The sequence below is a fragment of the Pseudopipra pipra genome, chromosome 9, assembly GCF_036250125.1.
Source record: "Pseudopipra pipra isolate bDixPip1 chromosome 9, bDixPip1.hap1, whole genome shotgun sequence".
Classification (NCBI taxonomy): Eukaryota; Metazoa; Chordata; class Aves; order Passeriformes; family Pipridae; genus Pseudopipra; species Pseudopipra pipra.
The window spans coordinates 31,326,975-31,346,923 of NC_087557.1; the positions used below are offsets into that span (position 1 = coordinate 31,326,975).

A 19,949-nucleotide genomic window follows, 5' to 3' on the forward strand; every position below is an offset into this window, starting at 1 on the left:
TGTTTTGTTTTAAAAGAAGTGAGGATATGTTAAAAAACACCAGGAATACACCTGCTTTGATCCTCCACAAGCAGAATCTTTCATTCCATAGATGTAAATGGTAAAATTAACCCCATTTCCTTAAGAGTCCTAAAGTGCTACAGGTGTTTACAGCCTAACAAAGACTATTCCATGTTAACAAGAGATTTCAACATTGTCGAGAACTGCATAGGGGTAGCTGGCAGAGAACAAAGAACATAGATGCAGAATAGCAACTAATATATGTGAATTTTACCACATACAGAAAAAATTACAAATGTTTTAGTAAATGCTGGAGTGAAAGATTTTCCAGTAAGCATGCCATGTAACAGCAAATTATTTCTTCCTGGAAACAGATTCCCATTTTAAGCTTCAAGTTAGTTGTTTTAACAATGCATGCAAAGCTAACTTGCAGATACTTACACTTGCTAACACCTAATTACACGTTATAACTGTCAATGCAATTCATTCTTTTCACAGAATCAGTTAGGTTGGAAAAGACCTCTGAGATCATCAAGTCCAGCCTGTGACCAAACATCACCTTGTCAACTAGACCATGGCACTAAGTGCCACGTCCAGTCTTTTCTTAAACACCTCCAGGGATGGGCACTCTACAACCTCCCTGGGCAGCCCATTCCAACATCTAATCACCCTTTCAGTGAAGAAATTCCTCCTAATGTCCAACCCGAACCTGGTGCAGCTTAAGACTATGTCCTCTTGTTCTGTCACTAGTTCCCTGGGAGAAGAGGCCGATGCCTACTTGGCTACTATCGCCTTTCAGGGAGTTGTAAAGAGTCGTAAGGTCACCCCTGAGCTGCCTCTTCTCCAGGCTGAACAACCCCAGCTCAGCTGCTTCTCACAGCACTTACCCTCTAGACCCTTCACCAGTTCCACTGCCCTTCTCTGGACTCCAGCATCTCAATGTCCTTCCTGAAGCGAGGGACCCAGAACTGGACACAGCACTCGAGGTGTGGCCTCACCGGTCCAGGGGGACAATCACTGTCCTAGTCCTGCTGGCTGCATTATTTCTAATACAAGCCAGGATGCCATTGGCCTTCCTGGCTCATGTTCAGCTGGTGTTAACCAGCACTCCCAGGTCCTTTTCCGCTGGGCAGCTTCCCAGCCCCTCTCCCAAACCCGCAGCACCACAGGGGTTGCTGTGACACAAGAGCAGGGCTCGGCACTTGGCCCTGTGGAACCTCATACTGCTGGTCTCGGCCCAGCCAGCCTGTCCAGACCCAGCTGGGCACATTTGTAGCATTTTCACTTCAATATACGGGGTAAATCATAAACTGCAAACTTAAGGTTTTATATATAAAAATGAATTTGTTCTAGAACTCCTAGAACCAGCTAAGGAACCATTTAGATGTAATTTTAAAAGCTAATTAATTTGTTTACTTTCCTGCACAGAGAATCAACAGTTAGAGACTAATTTTCCCATAACGAGGATAAGACATTCCTGTCTAGACAGCACACTAACTCGAGGCCGAGATCCACCAACAGGGGCCCTTATGAGGTGCTTCGAGTAGCGTTTTCTTCAGCATGGCTCCATCAAAGCAATGGTTTCGAAAACGTGTTTTCCTTGCTCTTCGGACCTCAAATAACGTGTGAAGCCTTTGTAATGCTTCTTAATCGGCATTTCTGACCCCCCCCTACAGGTGCCCCTCCTGCCCTCACGCTGGGGCAGTGCAAGCACCGGGCCCTTGTTCGCGGAGCCGCTCCTTACCTGCGGTGCCTTCCTGGCGGGGCTCCCTCGGGGCAGCGCCGGGCTCGGCTCCAGGAGGCAGGGAGGGCACTGCCCGCGGCAACGACCCCTCACGGGGGAGCTCCTCGTGGCCCGCACCCCTCACGGGGCGGCTCCTCGTGGCCCGGACCCCTCACGGGGCGGCTCCTCGTGGCCCGGACCCCTCACGAGGCGGCTCCTCGTGGCCCGCACCCCTCACAGCTCCCGCCGCCTCAGGGGCGCTCGTGCGGCCCGCGGGCACCGCTCGGACACACCACTGCCCGCGAGCCCGGGACCCACCGCACTGCACAACACCCCCTGAGCTCCGCCCTCCCTTAAGTAGGCAAAGATCAACCCCCGCAAACGTTTGTCCCGCCCCGTCCCTTCTCACGGCTCCCCAGCACGTGGGGCCACGCCCGAGCTCTGCTCGCACTACGAAGGCGCTCCGGGCGCTGCCCTCAGCTCCGCCCGGGGTCAATTTGTCGCTCCCCAGCAGAGCTGGGCTGGCGGGGCCCAGGTGACGGGGCACTCCTGCGGGCACCGGGCTGAAGGTGCCACCGCGGCAGCTCTTGCAGGGCCAGACCCAGGTAATACTTCCCAGGAGCAGCGCTCCGATCCCAGAGGGAATGCTGCTGCTCTGCACAGAAAAGGGGGAAATGCTCCCGCCCGGGGCTGGGCTCCAGGGGCAGCCCGAGTGACCCTCAGCCCACACGCGCTGGCTCTGAGGGGCAGCCAAGGGAGCACGACCTTCATTGAAGGTATCGATTCACACATCAGTAGGAACACAGGACCACTGCAGGAAAGGTTATCACAAATACAAATATATTAAGTAATGTCAGACATAAACCACTGTCTGTTCCACTTTTGGACATGCTAAATGTATTTTTTCCCCAGTCTGGCCATACTGCATAGGTATGGTTAGTAGCCCTCTTTCTTTTGACAGTGTTCTGTACAGACTGACTTGGCCCAGCACTGGCATTTGAGAATAGAAATCATAATGAAATTTAAAAAATAAAAAGGAAAAGGGGGGAAAAATAAAAAGACATATGAACGTCCTACCTAAGCTCTGTTTGAGTCTGGCAAGCTAGGTCGGAAGCTGATCTTATCCTTATGACCAAAAGTAGAATACAATGGAAGCCTTCTCCAAGGAGAGAAAATTTACAGCTTTTATTAGGTCTTACAGATAACCAGGGTAGGCTTTAGTAGTCACTGTATGGACCAAAAGAGATATACAATTAATGCAAACATGTTATATTACTGAACTAATATTACCACAAAAATTAAAAAGACTTCACCAGACAAAAAGACTGCTTTTATCTGGCTAATCTCAAGAGAGTTTTTTAATTGTTTACAAATAGTCTTCTGCAGTTGTAGAGCTGAGGCACTACAGACAGGCATCAAAAATCTCAGCCAAATTCCCAGTTTTATATATCCTATGACTAAAGTAAAAACAAAAACAAAATCAACGCATTTCCATACAACTTCAATCTCAAATTTCTTAAGTCTCTTAAATTTGTCTTAAATTGCTGGATATCAAAAACTATTAACATACTTGCTCCTGAGGATAAGTAGCCCCCAAATTATTTTTTTAAGTTTACCTGAAATACATCAATAATTTACAAACACATGTCAGGATTAAATGATTGGTAAGTACACAAGTCTTTGGTAAATAATAACTACTCTGTTCTTTACTCAGTTAAAAAACTTAATTAATTTTTAAATCTAGATTAACTGATTTGTTTAATAATTATTTCTATAATGAATAAGGCTCACATGACACAATGCTGAGTGGGATGAATGGCTGTATGTAGCAAAACCTGAATGATGTTTTCAGGCTACAAATCTTGTTAATACTAAGTTCCTGCTCTGGCTTGTTTTATTTTTGTGCCCTTCAGCCAGCCCCAGGAAGCTGGATCTGAGTGAGAGCTTTCCAATGAACTACATTTCCAACGTGTAACCATGTCAGCAATCTAGAAAATACTGTCCATTGCAAGGATACATTCCACAGGAGGTACTGGATTGCATGCTAAAAACTACAACAAACCAATTAGGTAGAGTTTGAAACAATACATTACAGCTGCAGTAATTCCTAAAATGTCTGCTTTACCACTTGTGCAGTAAAACAGAAGAACTGTGCACTGTGCATGCTTGGGCAGCTGGAGATGACTTCCTGCTCCCAAAGGAAACCCAAAGGCACAGGGTATGGGTAATGGGACCAAAAATCTGGAAACAAACATTGGCTTCCATTTGATCACAATAATGCAGTTAGAAAGTCAATGCTTAACTGATATTTTACTGTTTGTCCACTAGATGCCTTTGCTTTGGCTAAAAGATACTATATCATGTCCTTTAAGAAAAATAGCAGCATTAAATAGATCTTGTCATTTCAGAGGAGAAATAAAAATATGTCTGCTTTAGGTTTGGCTTACAGAGTTTTGGCTTTTATTTTAAACATGTCCAAGAACTGATCATATTATTTTCAATGCCTGTTACAGTTTTACTGTTCTACTAGAGTTTTTTAATTATCTGCCTTGTTAAAGGATCAATTACACTTGAGACAATAAATAATATAGTTTACAATAAATAATTTTCAAGTCAAAGTATTATACTTACAAAATAATGTAATACTGTAATAGAATCTTCAAGATCAATTCCATTTTATATATTCTGCAGCAAAAATAACATTTCTAGTAGGAAGGAATTACTTATAAACCTAGCAAGATCTACACATTCACATGTGTATGTAAACAACAAGATTTATTATGTTCCCAGAAAAGCTATGCTTTTACAGTAGGTTTTAAGCTAAATTTTATTATAATATGATGGTAGGAAATATATAACAGTGTTTATATTTAGCTTCATCACAAATTTTAAACTGAAAAAAAAATATTGGTGCTATTATTTACAAACAGCAACTTTCCTTTAACTTCACAAGTGACTGTATCTGTGTGTGAACAGAATGTTAGGGCGAGGCATTCCAGATGAACTGCAGCTAAGTTTGGATGAGGATGATTTCAGGATGAACAGTGAAGGTCCTGGCAAAAAATACCTAGAAAGGATATGAAAAATATAGCAGAGTTTACAGACAAAGCAACACTCAAGAGCAAAAGAATTAATGTTTATGCACCATACCTTATAATTGTTGTATGCAAGGAGCTGGCTACAGTAAATACTGTTTATAAAACACGGAGGGCAATAGGCACAAGCTAACTCAGAAAAGGAATCTAAACTCTGAGAAACTCTTTGCAAAATTTCAAAATGTTGTATGAGGACCAAACAGCTTTCTAGACCTTTATGTTTCAAGCCATCTAATAAATAAACAATGAAACCCTGTGTAACACTACTACCAAAAATGAATACTTCGACCAATAGTGTTTGTTATTATAGTACTATTTATTTCATTTAGACTAGGCAAAAACTGCAAGTGGCATTAAACAGCTAATAAAAAGTTAATTCATAAAAAATAAAATTTATTAGAGAAGAAAAAAGATTTTCAGCTTTGGTTTCCAGCTCTAATTCTCTAAAAATAGACATGTTATCATCACTACTCTTGTAAAGGAAGAAATAATGCTACACCTTGTAATTCACGTCAGCGACTATTTATCTTTTAAATTCAGGCAACTGTATAGCTTGTATTTCATATAATACTACAAACAACAGTTGATCCTATGCCTAATATTAATTCTTAAATCTTTTCATGGTATAATTACCTAATTGTAGAAATCAGTAAATGAGCACAGTTAAGTGTGCAAAAATAACATCCATACTAAATTAGAATTTCACATTTAATTATGTCAACGTTAGGAAGGATTAACACAACAAATTGTATAAATCACTGCTTAAAAATTGTTGTACAGCTCTAGTGAATCATATGGGCTAATGATGAATGAGTTAAAAGACTGATCACATGGACAGAAACAGCACCACAGTGTCAGCAGGAGACTGTACAGAGCAAATGGACACAGGAGGTTTGCTTAAGCTTGAGAAAAAGTTTTATTATAAAATATTATCACCAATATATTTTTAAACAATTTGCAAAAAACTAAAGTCAGATTTGGAATGGGTTGCTGTTGAGCTTGACAGTTCACTGTCACCAGCCCGAGTCCTGCCTTTGCCTGATGATACAGTAAAAACCTCTGATACTCCCCAGGGTTACTTGCCATGTAATAGATAAGATCACTTAGCAACATGTAAGGACCTAGCAGCAGATGTTCTGGTTTTTTTTTTAATTTGACAACACAGGTGAATTTATATAAATATTAAAGTCTGACTTTTTATACAGCTTGATTTTAGCTAATTTTTAAGAGATTTTGGCATATTTTTTGAGCTCTTCCATTGTTTTATTTACACTTTTAATTTTTTGATGAAAAAAGTGTCATTAATAAACATTTCAATGCTCTTATTCAGGAGCATTGTATTCTTCATGACATACAGTGGATTTACAGTTAGGAGATAGGATTCAGAATAAATTTAATTTGTTCTCAGCTTTCATTATCTTTTTCCCTCTCCCTATACAAATAAATTTTCTCAGCTAAAGAGGTACCTATGTGTAATATTTGAAAGCTTTAGTTTCACATACTTTCTTTCTTAATCACAGGCAAAATAAAAAATTGGTTAGTGCTCAGAAAAAACGAAGTTCTTCAAATTAAATTTTTTAAAGTCTTGAAAAAATTTACTTCCCATACATTTATTGAATTATACTCTGATCTTTTCTTGCCCCATACAATTTTATGGCGAGTCAAGAAAACTATTATTAATAGTGCAGATTCATTAAAAACAGAAACCTAAGTGAAATAGTATTGTGGTTTTCCCATTTCTAGAAAAATATTTCATTACCTTACAATTGTGGACCATACCAGGTAAAAGCATTTATTTCCATATGTATCCTTCATTTCACAAATTCAGAATATCAGTTACATAGCAGATTGTTGTACTCAGCTATAGATGAAACATTTGTGGAGACATATAAAAACTGTAACTTAGATCAATCAGAGTTGTCATGACACTCCATTACTGATACTTCGTATAAAAAGGGCTTAAATTCCTCTACCCTGTGAAATTTATGAATAAATTCCCTTCAAGCATCCAAAGAAACACAGAAACTGGAGATGAGAGAGTTCTCTTGGACCATTCCTTTCACTGCTTTCCAAATGCAAGGCTGTTAGCTGCAGCACATTCATCTGAGCAGTTGGAATAGTTTGTGGTTGGTCATGATGTAAAATTTTCTGCAGCATTAACAGTAAAAGCAATAAAAACTTCGAGGTTGAAGATTTTCTAGTCTTAGCTAATCCAAATGACTTTACCATACTCCTGCTATAGCTGAGTAGATGGTAATATTGAATATGATTTGGTTTGTGGCTAACATACTTCTACTTTTGCTGTGACCAAACAAATTCAGTTTCTGATTGGTTTTACATTAAGTTAGAGTGTCTTAAGATCCACATGTCAATAACAAATGGGTTCAGTGTATCAAATAACTAATCTGAGCTATATCAAGTAAGCAATTAAGTCATAAAATAAGTTTAACAGATAATATATCAAAAGTTTGCTTTTCACATAATGTTTAACTCATAAAGCCCTTCTATGAAATATAAACAAAGCATTTGTAAGTTTATATACACAATAATTAAAATTGCCATTATGGATAGAATTTGGAACCTAAGTAATTTGAAACTGATATTTAATTCTCCACCTATGACTGTTTAATCCCAAATCACTGACTCCCACAGTTGGAGCATTTCCAGTAATCCCTGTACTGACAGTATTATAATCCCTGCTGTATCCAGTTGGAGAACTAAACCAGCCACTGGAGAATCGGGTAAGTGCCAAATAGTTCTTTTACTATATGATGCTGTTTTGCAAGGTTTGAAAATACATTTATGCTGTGTAAGATGAAATAATAAAACTTTCGGCCTCTAGGTTTTGGAAATGAACTTTGCAAACCTGTGCAATACAGTAAATGAGATGGCACTTACCTGACCCTGGGCTGGCGCTGTGCCCCTACAGCATCCCACTGCGAATGTGGAGCCACAAGTGTCTGACATGTTAGGATACCTCTAGGAATGCAAATCTGGAAACAGTGACTTTGAGGGATCTGAGAAGGGGAAGAAAGGAAATTTTCAGTTCACTTTATGGCAAGCCTTTGCTGCAGCTAATTAGGCAGTGGGCAATCAGGAGTTCAATAAGTGCACTTTCACACAAGATCTGTGTATCGAGTCTTCCTTTGGTAGCACTTCAGAAGTGGGCTGCTGAGGTTGGAATGACTGAAACCCAGGAGCAAGGGAAATGTTGGGGAGTTGGCTTTTTTTTTCCTTAAATACAGAGCGAAGCAGGCTTAAAGAAAAGTGGAGTGGTAGCAACACAGACTGAAACCTGTTCCAATACTATCCATTACACTTATAATATTCAAATTTATACCTTGTATCATCCCAGTGGTGCCTGATCCCAGTTGGGGATCCTCTTGAATCTGATGAGTATTTGTAAACTACCAGCAGGCAGCGTTTACAGAGCTGTACTATTCGTTGGCAACACTGCAGTTGCTCAGGAGTCACCACCTCTGTGCTTTTACTGAACATGGTTTCCCAAGAGCTCCTGTTGTGGAGAAAGACACAAACTCATGTTTTCTGTCACAAATTGCAATCTAAGAGCTTTATTGCTTTATATGAGATTTAACAGCAGAGGAACAAGAAAAGCATGACCTTGCCTGCGTACAGGAAAACTGTGTACAATGTAACACAAATACTGGCAAATGCTGAGTCCAAAACACAAATTAAGAAGTTAATCTTCATATGGGAAATGTCCACTGCCATTTTTCACTTGGTTTGTTCCCTTAAGTGTTTATAGAACCATTACTTACGTTTAGCAGATAAACATTTACTGTCACATAATTGTCTATGTTTCTTACAACAGGAATAACAAAAAACACTTTTTAACAGGTTACCACCTGAATGCAAATGTGATATTAAAGGAATTAATAAAAGTAACAAATTATTTCTAAATGTCTTCACAGCATAATAATACTCTTTTTTTTAAGGGCATGACACTAAGAAACAAACACAAAATTCATTTACAGGAGATTAGTACATGCTCTGCTTCCTTATAAAAAAAAAATCATACGAGGAGAGTCTCTTGGTTTTCTCAGTTAAATACTACTTATTATTTCATCTGGTCATATGGGGTTGGTCTGCTACAATTAAGTGCAACTTGAAAAGCACATCTATAGAAACATTCCTTTTGTTTTCTTAAAAAGACATTTGTCTTTGAAAAGAAAGCCACCAAGTCCTACCACACTAACATAAAGCAGGTATGTTTTAGCACAGAAGACTACAATGGTTTTTTGCATACACCTCAACACTCCTGTTTGTGCAAAATTCTGACCAAATTACAGGTCATTCCATCTGATTTAAAAGGCAACATGGTCCCTGTAAAGACTTTTTTTTGGTCAAATTCTTATCCAGCAGCACAGATAGTTTGTAAGCTTGAGGTTTTTTGTTTGTGTATGAAAGAAGCACTTTACAGAGTGAGGAAAATTTCCTGCATCTGGCCTCAACATAGCATCTAAGATGATTTAACCTTGTCCATGGAGATCAGCAGTAACAATGCTGGTGTAGAAAGTTTGTCCTCAAGGCAATGTCAAAGAACCAGCAAGCTTACTGCTGCCTAATTAGATTTTTTAAATGAGCTTGTGTTTCACTGTCAGGGTGGTGAGACACTGGCACAAGTTGCCCAGGGACACTGTGGATGCCCCAACCCTGGCAGTGTTGGATAAGGCCTTGAGCAACCTGGTCTAGTGGGAGCATCCCTGCCCATGGCAGGGTGATCTATAGGGTCCATGCCAACCCCTTAACATTCTGTGATTCTATGATTAGGTTGGCTTTGACCATTAATGACTAAAAGATAAGCTGTATGTATAGCTAAGTGATTTGTCAGCCTGGCTCCTCCAGATGACACGTTCCAGCTGAAACTGTTCAGTCCTACAGAATTTTCATTGCAAACATAATTTTCAAGTGATGCAAGCATTTCTCCTTAATTTTTATTCATACAATTAATTAAGAAGTATTGTTTGTTACAAATATAATAATCTATAATACATATATAATAGATACAAACTGATTAATTTCACAAACTGAATAATCAGAGAATCATTTAGGTTGGAAATGACCTCTAAGATCATTGCATCACAGTACTACTTGAACAGCTACTATTTTCTTTAATATATTTTTCTCAATTCAAGTTCAAGGGAACTTTCCACATGTATTTTTATCTGGAAATTAATCCATTGTCTTCATCTTTCCTCATGAAATCATGTGATGGTTGGTAGAAAGTACCAAGATGAAGTTCTAAGTATTACATTCATTCAACAGATTCACAGTGCTACACATAATTATATTATAATTCAATCCATAAACCTCAGAAATCCTGTAGAAGAAACTCTCCTGATAAATTCCTTAACTTCTGGATTTTAAAGTCTGTGATACCTTTCCTTTCCTACAGTTAAGAGGAATTTTTTCAGTGAAAACTAATATGTGGCCTGCTGTAACTGTGGCTGACTATGAACAGAGTGCTGTCCTGTTACCCTGATAACAAAGGCTGACATTTGGACACATACATGGGACTTGTAATGGGCTTTCACAGAAATGGGCCTGTGCAACCTCCTCCATGTGCTACACAGATTCAGTTTATTCTCCAGTATACTGCAGTCAACAGGGATCAGAGTACTGTTTCCTAAGAAAGCTTCATTTGTTGTGCTGTAACTTTAGTTTCCATATATTAGTAAGAAATCATGGAGTCCTCACCAGATCAAATAAAGACTAGTACACTTGATTGTGCAATATGGTCAATTATGTTCAATATGGTCAATTATGTGTTAGTCTTTTTCTAACCATCTGAAGTCAACAATTTGTCTTATTAGTTTTAATTGTTTATTATACAGTAAAACAAACGTAGCTTTATGAAACCATCTACATCCCTTTTTTTTCCCCTGAGATTTTCATTTTTCATTCTTTTTACTAAAATAGCACATAGCAAGCAGAGATCTAATGATCAAGAGGAAACCTTAAGGCTATTAGCTCCTGTCTTCTCCCAAGACATATATCTTATGAATAGTTAACATACTGCATTGCTTAATATATTTTCATATAGTCATGCTGTTTCTGAATCAGCACATTAATACCCCTTCCCAAGATGTTTTCCCAACTTCTACACATGCCCTGTGTTTATCCCAGTCTGTTCTTTAAGCTGGTACAGCAGGGCAGTGATGAGAATTGGCCTCTGTGCTGCAGAGGTGCTGTCAGGAGTTCTCAGCCGTGTGTTCCATGGCCAGAAGGTGCTTCAACTGAATAAACAACAGACTGGCAAGGTACAAAGGGCCTTTTTGTTTCCTTCCACCAATTAGGTACTAAGTGCAGTACATGCAGAGTGATCTCTACCCATGCTGGATATTTGTATATTACTTTGACTTTTTTTTTTTTAATCTTTTACATAGCAACTCCTCCTACAAGGAACTGGATCTTTGCCAAAGAATAGCTCCACCTTGGAGTCAGCTGAGTCTTGTTCTGCATGAACAAAAAATCCTAGTCTCCCTTGAACTCTTCTGCTGGCTCAAAGACTCTTACCTCAGTGAGAACATTTCATATTCTGCATATGCTTAGGCTTCCACCAGTATGGGAAACAGTAAATGTAATCAAGCACAGAAATTTGAACTCATTATTTGTAAACCACAGAAGTGACATTGCATTTGGCATGAGGTGTCAGATGCACTTGTGACTGAATTCTTCCCTTCTAAGTCTGGAGCTCAAACAGATGTGACAGTGATTTCTGTTGATGGCAAGTCCACGTTGGACACAGTGGCCTGGCCTGAAAATCATGCACCATCCCATAGAAGAGTTGATTTAAGGCTCATATATTTTGAAAATTAGATTATTTTCCCTAGATTATTATATTTGTAAATACATAACTAAATACTGGATTCCACTTCTGAAAAGGTTGGCCTAGATTATTAGATTTAATTATACTATATCTTTAAAACAAGTTCACTGTATTACAGTATTCTCTTGAATAAAAATCAGCAACAAAGTATGCCAGCATTGGTTGTAATGTTGAAGTTATGAAGAAGGCTAAGACAAGAAAACTGGGCTTACCCTGAATTACAGAAGCAGTTCCACAGGCCCTGGCCACGGCTCCAAAGCAAGCGATTGAACACCCGGTTAAACAGGCGGTAGAGATGCAAACTTTCCACGTCTGGAGCCTTCCACACGTGCTGTAGAACTGCACGAACACCTGTCCTGACTATATCCAAAACCTAGCAAAGAGTATTCCAGGTAAATTAAAGCAAAGGCATATTGCAGAACCGAAACCCAGCTGATGGCTGACTGACTGCACACACACACACACACACAGAGATGACTGCACAGCTATAAATTCCCACAGATGTCTGTGTTTCATTTCTGTGCATTCATCAGCAAACTTTTATTATACGCTTTTTCTGTCAATAACATTTTGCAAAGCCAAATCAAAATATTTTATTTTTATTAGAGAAAAGTTCATTTCTATTTTTTTCAGTCTGTTCAATACTAGTTCATTTCAATGACAAAAAGAGTTTAAAAAGAAACAAAATGGACACAATTACAGACCAGAAGCAACTTAACTAACAACCCAAATATTATATATCTTCTTTTCTCACCCCTTTTAAAATATCATCTATTTTACAAAGAACTAAAATGGCCTGAAGAGCTACAAACTGCTCAGTGTTACTCTGGATCAAACCATATTAGTTTACCTGGCAGGAGATAGTGCAGTAAAATCCATAAGTGAGAAAATGATCAGCAAGATATTTAAAATAGGCACATTTATAGAAATGTCACGGATTTATTCTACACAGACTACCTTGAAATGTAAGTACAGGCAGATGTGGGAGGAGAGCTGAGCTGCATTCTGTACAGCCCAGACACCGAGGCAGCTGCACCCCCAGCTCAGCACTCCTCTGGACACACTCTGCACGTCCCACGGGACTGAACTGGGCTGTGGGAGGGAGCTGGGACTCACCTTGCCTGCTGTGAAATATCTGCATGTTCTCTGAAGTCGGGCCCCTATGCTCCCTTCACAACCCCTGGAGAAAAACAGGTTCCAGAGTGTCCTGGATTCTGACTATTCCCAGACTTACTGACAGCATCTAACTGGTTTTGTGCCCAAAGTAGTGTTTGGGCCTGACACTGGCACTCGGAACAGTGTCACATCTGTCCTACAGAAAAGTCTGCGGTGCATGTAACAAAAAGTCAGTTAAATCAACATCATTTCCTCTAAAGGAAACAGCCTCTCTGCCTCTTTTGCCTGACAGCATCTTCCAAAAGCCAGTCAGACTCGAGTGAGTGGTGAACAGATGGAGGTATTTATTGATTTGATACAGGATTTTGTAAATGAGAAAGTACAACGCTTTCCCAGGAAACTTTCAGTTATGGATGACAAACTGATTCACATGGTCTCTCAAAAGGTGAAAGAGATTTAGTAGAACAGTAAAGTATGGAAGCACGGTGTAGAATTGCAATTTTTTGGTTCTGCATAACAAACTTGTTTATAAATAGCCTGATAGGACACCATGAAGGAAACAAAGCATAAATAAATAAAATGCTTGCAATAGCACAAGGAAGCTGTGTAGCAGTGCTTAATGGGCAGAAAATCTATAGATACCTAATAATGTCAGCCTTGATGAAATATGGGGTTTCCATGTTACTTAAGCTCTTTTTGAAGACCAGAATTAGTTTGCATGCATAGGTCTTGCACTTAATCCATGCACATAATAATCCAATGCAAATACAATACTGTCATCTCTGTTGGGAATCTTTATGCATGCAGGTGTCTAGCCCACTAAAATTCACAGCCATAGTCTCCTCCTCCCAAAGAGTGAGATGCAAAGAGGAAGAAATTATAACCTAAGGATGCTTATCTTTTTTTGTGACAGCAGGAGCTAAACCCAGGTTTTGGATTGCCCCATGCCTGAGGAATGGGTCCAGACTTTCAGACACTTCCTTAGGAGCATTAGCCTGTTGTCTTCATGCTTCTCAAGCACCTTTCCTTGTGTCTCACCTGTCTGAGGCTTTCCCACACAAATGGCAGGTATCTGTGGTTGTATCCACCCATTTGAACTAACTAAGTCCCTAAATTACGTAAGGATCAACCATATATTTCTTTGCAATGTTGCACTGCCTCGTGGTAATTTACCTGTCTGGGTGGAACAGAACAATTCCACCCTGGATAGCCTCTATCACTAGTCCAACAGACATGAGCTAAGAACAGTGATGCCAATGTAGAGCTTTTTCTTTTACTTTAGCACCTGGAGTTGAAGAAAACTGGGTATCTTAGAGCAAGCCACAGACTGCCAGGTACTCTGGAAAAAAAATTACTTTTCTTTGTCAATATGCCAGAGCAGGAAATGTACCAGTTAATTGTCCTTAATTTGCAAACATGGCCTCAATCATCCATTTAGGAAAAGAGACAAGGCATTGCACAAGGGCTGGAATGTCACAAAACCTACATCTTCACTTTTCTAAGTTAATTTCCCTAGCTTGCCTTCATCTTTCTGTTTACTTTAATTTACAACATTTACTTTAACAAAAGCAATTATCTGGGTGTAACGGAACAAGATGTTATGAAAGAGCATATTCAAAACCCTCTGGTAAGCATCAAAACACTTCTAAAGAAATTATGTAAAGTAATAGAACATGAAGCAGTCATAACTCCCCCCCCCAGAAGTCTCTTTTTCTTGAAAGTCTTAGAGGTTAAATTTCTTTTTAGCATGCTTTGATTGCATTGGTTTACTCTGAGCTTGCTTCTGAATGCCTCCTGTTCTTGTGCTGTAATTCTTGAATATTACACACTAAGAATATGAGCAGAAGTTTAATTTTTCTACACCATGCTCAATAATTGTTAAGCAAATACAGCTGTCAGGGATGAACACTGTGAAATCTAGTACATTGCCCAGATATTTTCTTTTTGTGTGTTAGAATTTCCCAGTAAGCATAGTGAAGGGGACTGAGATTCTGGTTTGTATTTCACAAAGTTGTGGAAAGGTACCTTTGAGACAGATTCCTTACATGCATAAATATTCCCCACCTTGTGCTCACTTCTCCTTCACCCACCTCATTGGAATATTAAACATACTTCTTTCAAATCAACAAAAGACATTTGGCAGTCCTCAGCTGCAATGTCATTGTCAAAGTTAATCCGCTTTTATAAACTACCCTTCCAAGAATAACTATCTGATTGCTTGAAGGGATTGAGGTTAAAAGCAGTTAAAAAAAAGGCAAATCATTTCCAGTGACAGCAAAGATGAAGGGCTCGCTAGTGCTTCAGGAATGACAAGTCTCCTAAGTTGTAAAAGATATCCTCACAAGAAGAGCAAAAAGTCCCTGTTTCTGGTTGTGCGGTTTTTGTGAGTAACAACCTGGATCAATGTGTGTCATCCTGATCCTACATGTACCCCTGGTTTAACAGGACTGCCAGTCAAATAAAGGGCAGAACCTCCCTTTATTGGGGGCTTTCTGAAATAATGCTTAAAGGAGAAAATTCTTTGCTTGGCAGGTCCATTTTTTATTCAGTATAATCTATTCTAATACTGTGGGTCAAAAACTCAAATAACCAAGTGCAACATCACTAACTCTGATGGAGTTTTCACATTCTTGGTCTGAAACTGCTGACTTGTTTAACCCTTATGAATCAAACCTGCTGAGTCAATACACTTCTAAGAATGTTAGATAAAATTAGGTATTTAAGCTACTAATCATTTATTTGTTTCCTTTTCTTTCAGCAGATTAAGTTTTTAAGAAATTGGTTTTTAAATTATAATCCAGGATAATCATGCTTCTCCAAATATGGAGCAAGATGATTTCCTACAATAGAATTAATTCATACATCTGTTAGTATCAATAGCCAGGATTTCAGCATCTCAGGTCACTCCCAGGTACTGCTGAACACCAGTAGAAACACTGCTGTGCATCTAGTTCAGTTGACCTTCAGCAAATGAAATATGTCACTTACTTTTCGTTGCTTTGTTGGATCCAGTCTTACCAACCAATAGGATGACACTTTTGGTTTATGATACTTCCAATTATCCATAATCTGTAATCATTGTAAAACACAAGATAAAAAATACAAAAAGCCCAACTGAAAGCTGGTGTTTCGTTCATGAGCATTCCTAATGCTTAAAATTGGGAGCCTCTAAAAGACCACTGTGAGAAGTTTTCTCTAAAACAAATAGAAAAATATTTGTAGATTTAGGGGGGGGGAACGTTTGCAAAGACGTGCAATTTCTGCTTATATATCTTAATATTGGGTTTTAATTGACCTTTAGTTGGGCACTGCTTCATGTCTTTGATAAACTGCGAGGCTCAGGACTGTGCTGGATGTGAGAAAGGCTAAGCTGGTAGACCAGAAGAGCCAAAAAGTGTGTGAGTGCTGTTCCTTCTGAGCAGCAAACTCCAGTGTGCCTTGCAGATCCCATTCTGAGTGCTCTGCTGTGCACATCTGAGAGCCAATTAAACACGACAGGATCTGTTCTAACAAAATCAGATGAAATATTAATTGTGACATTCTTCTTGCCTTACTTAAAAGTTTTAACTTTCTCCACAATGAAAAATTGAATTTTCCTAACCTTCCTGATTGTTTCTCACATATTTTATAAGGACATAGGAATGCTTTCAGTGCTGCTTTTTTAAAGTCAGAAAGTATGCAAAGCTCCAAACTTCCAAACTCTTCTGAATTATCCTGAGTTTTGGAAGGTTAAAGGCCGAAGGAGCTCAAGAATCATGGGTTGAGCTTTTTACTTTGCTTCATTTCAGTGGTCTAAACAGTGTCTAGCCTGTTCTTTTTTCTTATTTATAGATACTCACATCTTCTATAATTAATTCAGATTCTTCATCTGTTTTTCCTGGGAACTTGATTCTCATGTCATTGATAAGGAGAAGAGTCTCTTTTGTCAAAGCAACTTCTTGCTCTTTTGTTTTCTGTTGCAGCAAAGACTCACTCTAAAAACCAATATGAAGCAGAGGAAAAATTTCAAGAGTGTCATTAAATCACATTATAAAGATGTTTGCTTGAAAAAAAAATTATAAATAGGGTGATATAAAATATATTCTTTAAATTTATAGACATATTATCTAAGATATAACTAATACACACACATGTCTTGTACATTAATGCATCACCATTACTTAGAGTTGTCAAGAAATTCAAGAAAAACAGTTCAAATGTAAGTTTGTTTGAAACAGAATACACAAATATATATTCAATATTTATGGTGCACACAATTTAAGTATAAATTTGAAATTTAGATAACAGACTTTGAATTCAAATTCAGCATTATGAAAAATAGTATTAGTCACAAAAATCCTCCTTTCAGTTCTTCACTTCAGCAGTTGAACAGAAACTGGCAATATATCATTAAGCCAAGATTTCAGGAAGCATTAAAAAGTAAGGACACTTTGCTGCAGTTCTGGTCAGTCAGGGCTCTGACAGTGTCTTCAGTTGTCCAGAATTTTGTTTAAAATGTCAGTGCTTTTTATACCACCACTGATCAGAACCCCTAAGTGTCTGTAAAAGACCTTCTCTAGAGGCTTCGAGGGTTTTCTTTAAAACAGAAGATACTATGTAGAAGTATTTCTGATCCTCTTTCTTTACTTTAACATACTTTTGCATTTTAATTTTTTTCAAGATGAAATTCAAAATTTTTAGGCATTTCTAAATCTTTGTATCTTATGAAAATACAATACTTAAGGATATTTTTGCTCTAAGCGACGTGTAAATACTTCCAAGTACAAAAAAATACCCTGCTATTTGATACATATTAATGTGGCTGAAATAGGATAGCAAATAGTTCCAAATTGTTTAGAACTGCTGTAATAACATCTGTAATTTCCAACTGTAAATGGCTTATTCTAAACTTTGTTTCCATATCTTTAGAACATTTGGATCTCAGCAGCCTCCAGAAAATGGCAATGTACTGCTCTTTTTTTGCCCAAAAGATAGATAAACTAACACTTTATCATGCACAAATGATTTCTTTTTAGGAAATCACAGTTTATCAATTTTAATTTTATTCTAGCAGTAATATATATTATATTATTCTTAGTTGCAAAAATAATTATGAAGAGAGTTCCATTCAGAATACGGTGCTAAATTATGAGTAGTTCTTATCCATTCTGTAAGTAATTTTATTAACATTATTTTTAGGAAGTGTGACCTAAGCTCTATCACCCAGTGTAATTGTTCTGCATATCAAGATCATTTCTGTGGTGGAGCTTTCTCAATGAAAAAGAGAGTATAGTTTCTTACTAATGTTAATTTAAGCAAGTAGCCCATTTTTAATGTCAGATGGTAAGAGACTGTTCTTAATCTTTCGGTAATTTATATTTGATATAAAGTTAATGTGAGTAGAAAAATCTATATTAGCCCTGTCTCATTAAGCTCTGCGAGTCCATCACGATGATAAAAGGGTACTTTTAAACTCGAGATAGCTAAGGCGATAAAAAATACCTTCGGCGCCTTGTTGTGAAGACACAATCTTAATGTCTTTCCAATTCTATTAACTGACTTTAGAGATGGAAAACTCTGTTAAGGAGTATTTCACAAGATGTCAGCACACAATTTTAACAGGATCCTTTTTCATCATTTAGACAAAGCCTCACAGGCAAAACAGACAATGAGTGTTCTACTGGATAAAAATGATGATTAAAGATAGTAAATACTGTGAAGCAAGTTAATTAGCATTACAAAAGGATTTCTCATAATCAAAGCTCACCACAATACAGAAAGGCTGCAAATATGGGTTAAAAGTGCCAATTTGTTTTGCCCCATCTGCAGTGAATGATGTGGGTGATGGAATATATAGGTCAGGCATCAAAGCAGGAATGGCAATGGCACCACATGCAGTGCAGTGTGAGCCTGGCCTGAGCCCCACCAACGCTGCCTGGGGAAGGGAATGTGTGCTCCACCATGCAAACAACAGCACAAAGGCCTGGGCTGGGAAGGAGATGCCAAAGAGGATGACAGGCTGGTAACAAAATGGAAAAATATATATGGTTCAAAGTACATTGTGAAATTATAACTAACCACACAAATTCTAAACACCTAAAAGTGTTTAATCTGATTATTAATTATTCAGTCTAGTTGCTTATCTGTCTCAAGGAGAGGCTTCAAAATGAAGGAAGCTTTTATCTTCCCTTTTAAAGAAAGAAAATGACTTGCAGTTATTGCAGTGGCAAATCCTGAAGACAACAAGCACTACATAAATTTTCAATTGTTCACTGTGGAAGTAGAGCTCTACTGCAGTGGTATAGCATACATAAAACAAGTACAGGTTGAAAATTATTTACACCTTCTTCTACAACGGACACCTATACAAAGTCTTACTAATGTTTTATTTTGGTACAATGTATTTACCCTTGGAGTATACACTGGGTTTGGAATATTGATCTATTTTTGTTACTGTAAAGATTTTGAAGGCAGGTGCATCCTTATTTCAGAACCAGAAGCCCCCAAACAAATCACAGAAAATTTTTGAGAGAGGTAATGACCCTTTCTATCTTCAAAAACCTATTTAGTTTAGTAGAGAAGGCTGCCCATTCACAAAAACTCTTCAGGCTTCCATTCTCACAAAATGTAACCTCTCTATTGCTGCACCAGGAACCCTGAAACATTACAGTTAGCACTCACCCTGAGTCACAGACAGGTCTGGAGATCTACATTCCCAAGCATCTGTCAAAATAACCTTAGGCTTTCTGACATGGTGAAAATTAGTAATGTGTTTCTTGAGTTTTGGAGAAATGGAAGACATTTTGAATGCAACTGCTGTGTTAACTCACCCCTGGAGAGCTCCCAGTCCCCAAGGAGGCTGTGTGAGAGACTCTGGCCGAGGATGGGCTGCGGTTCAAGGAGTGAGACCTGTTCACTGAGGCTGCTCTCTGCAGCTGCAGAGGGGCTTTGGCTGAGCAGGGCCGTGGCTCAGCTGCCTGGGGCTGCACAGTGAGCACCGAGATGGAGCGAGGGCAGCTCACTGAGCGCCTCATGGGGCCTGGGCAGGACGTGGGGGACGAGTACGATGGACATTTGACAGCTTTATTGGAGGCTTTCCAGTTCATTCTCCCTGCAGACAAATTAAATGAGTGAACTAATTACTTACTATTCTCTTAATGCCCATTTTTCAGTCTTTGTAACTAAT

At 38.6% G+C, this 19,949-nt stretch overlaps 1 protein-coding gene and 2 long non-coding RNA genes across 13 annotated transcripts in view; 1 reads left to right on the plus strand and 2 right to left on the minus strand.

Annotated features, from left to right (window-relative positions):
• Window positions 1–1,845, minus strand: part of LOC135418486 (uncharacterized) — a 361,572-nt gene extending 359,727 nt beyond the window's left edge. For both annotated transcript variants that reach the window (XR_010432475.1, XR_010432476.1), the window contains exon 1: window positions 1,745–1,845. This is a non-coding gene — a long non-coding RNA (uncharacterized LOC135418486). The remainder of the gene's footprint in view (window positions 1–1,744) is intronic.
• A 129-nt stretch (window positions 1,846–1,974) lies between these two features.
• LOC135418498 (uncharacterized) lies at window positions 1,975–11,436 on the plus strand. Its single transcript, XR_010432480.1, has 3 exons — window positions 1,975–2,328; window positions 7,471–7,559; window positions 11,226–11,436. It is a non-coding gene; the product is annotated as an uncharacterized LOC135418498 (long non-coding RNA).
• TTLL7 (tubulin tyrosine ligase like 7) overlaps window positions 2,881–19,949 on the minus strand; it is a 62,902-nt gene continuing 45,833 nt past the window's right edge. For 6 of the 10 annotated variants that reach the window (XM_064663906.1, XM_064663908.1, XM_064663904.1 and 3 more), the window contains 7 exons: window positions 19,594–19,874; window positions 18,266–18,340; window positions 16,624–16,758; window positions 15,773–15,853; window positions 11,881–12,041; window positions 8,159–8,332; window positions 2,881–4,790 (listed from right to left, as the gene is read on the minus strand). In XM_064663906.1, coding sequence (XP_064519976.1) covers window positions 4,670–4,790; window positions 8,159–8,332; window positions 11,881–12,041; window positions 15,773–15,853; window positions 16,624–16,758; window positions 18,266–18,340; window positions 19,594–19,874 — 1,028 coding nt within the window. In that variant the 3' untranslated portion in view covers window positions 2,881–4,669. Of the gene's footprint in view, window positions 4,791–7,716; window positions 7,836–8,158; window positions 8,333–11,880; window positions 12,042–15,772; window positions 15,854–16,623; window positions 16,759–18,265; window positions 18,341–19,593; window positions 19,875–19,949 lie in introns of all 10 variants that reach the window. The other 4 variants (XM_064663910.1, XM_064663912.1, XM_064663911.1 and 1 more) reach the window with 4 other exon arrangements.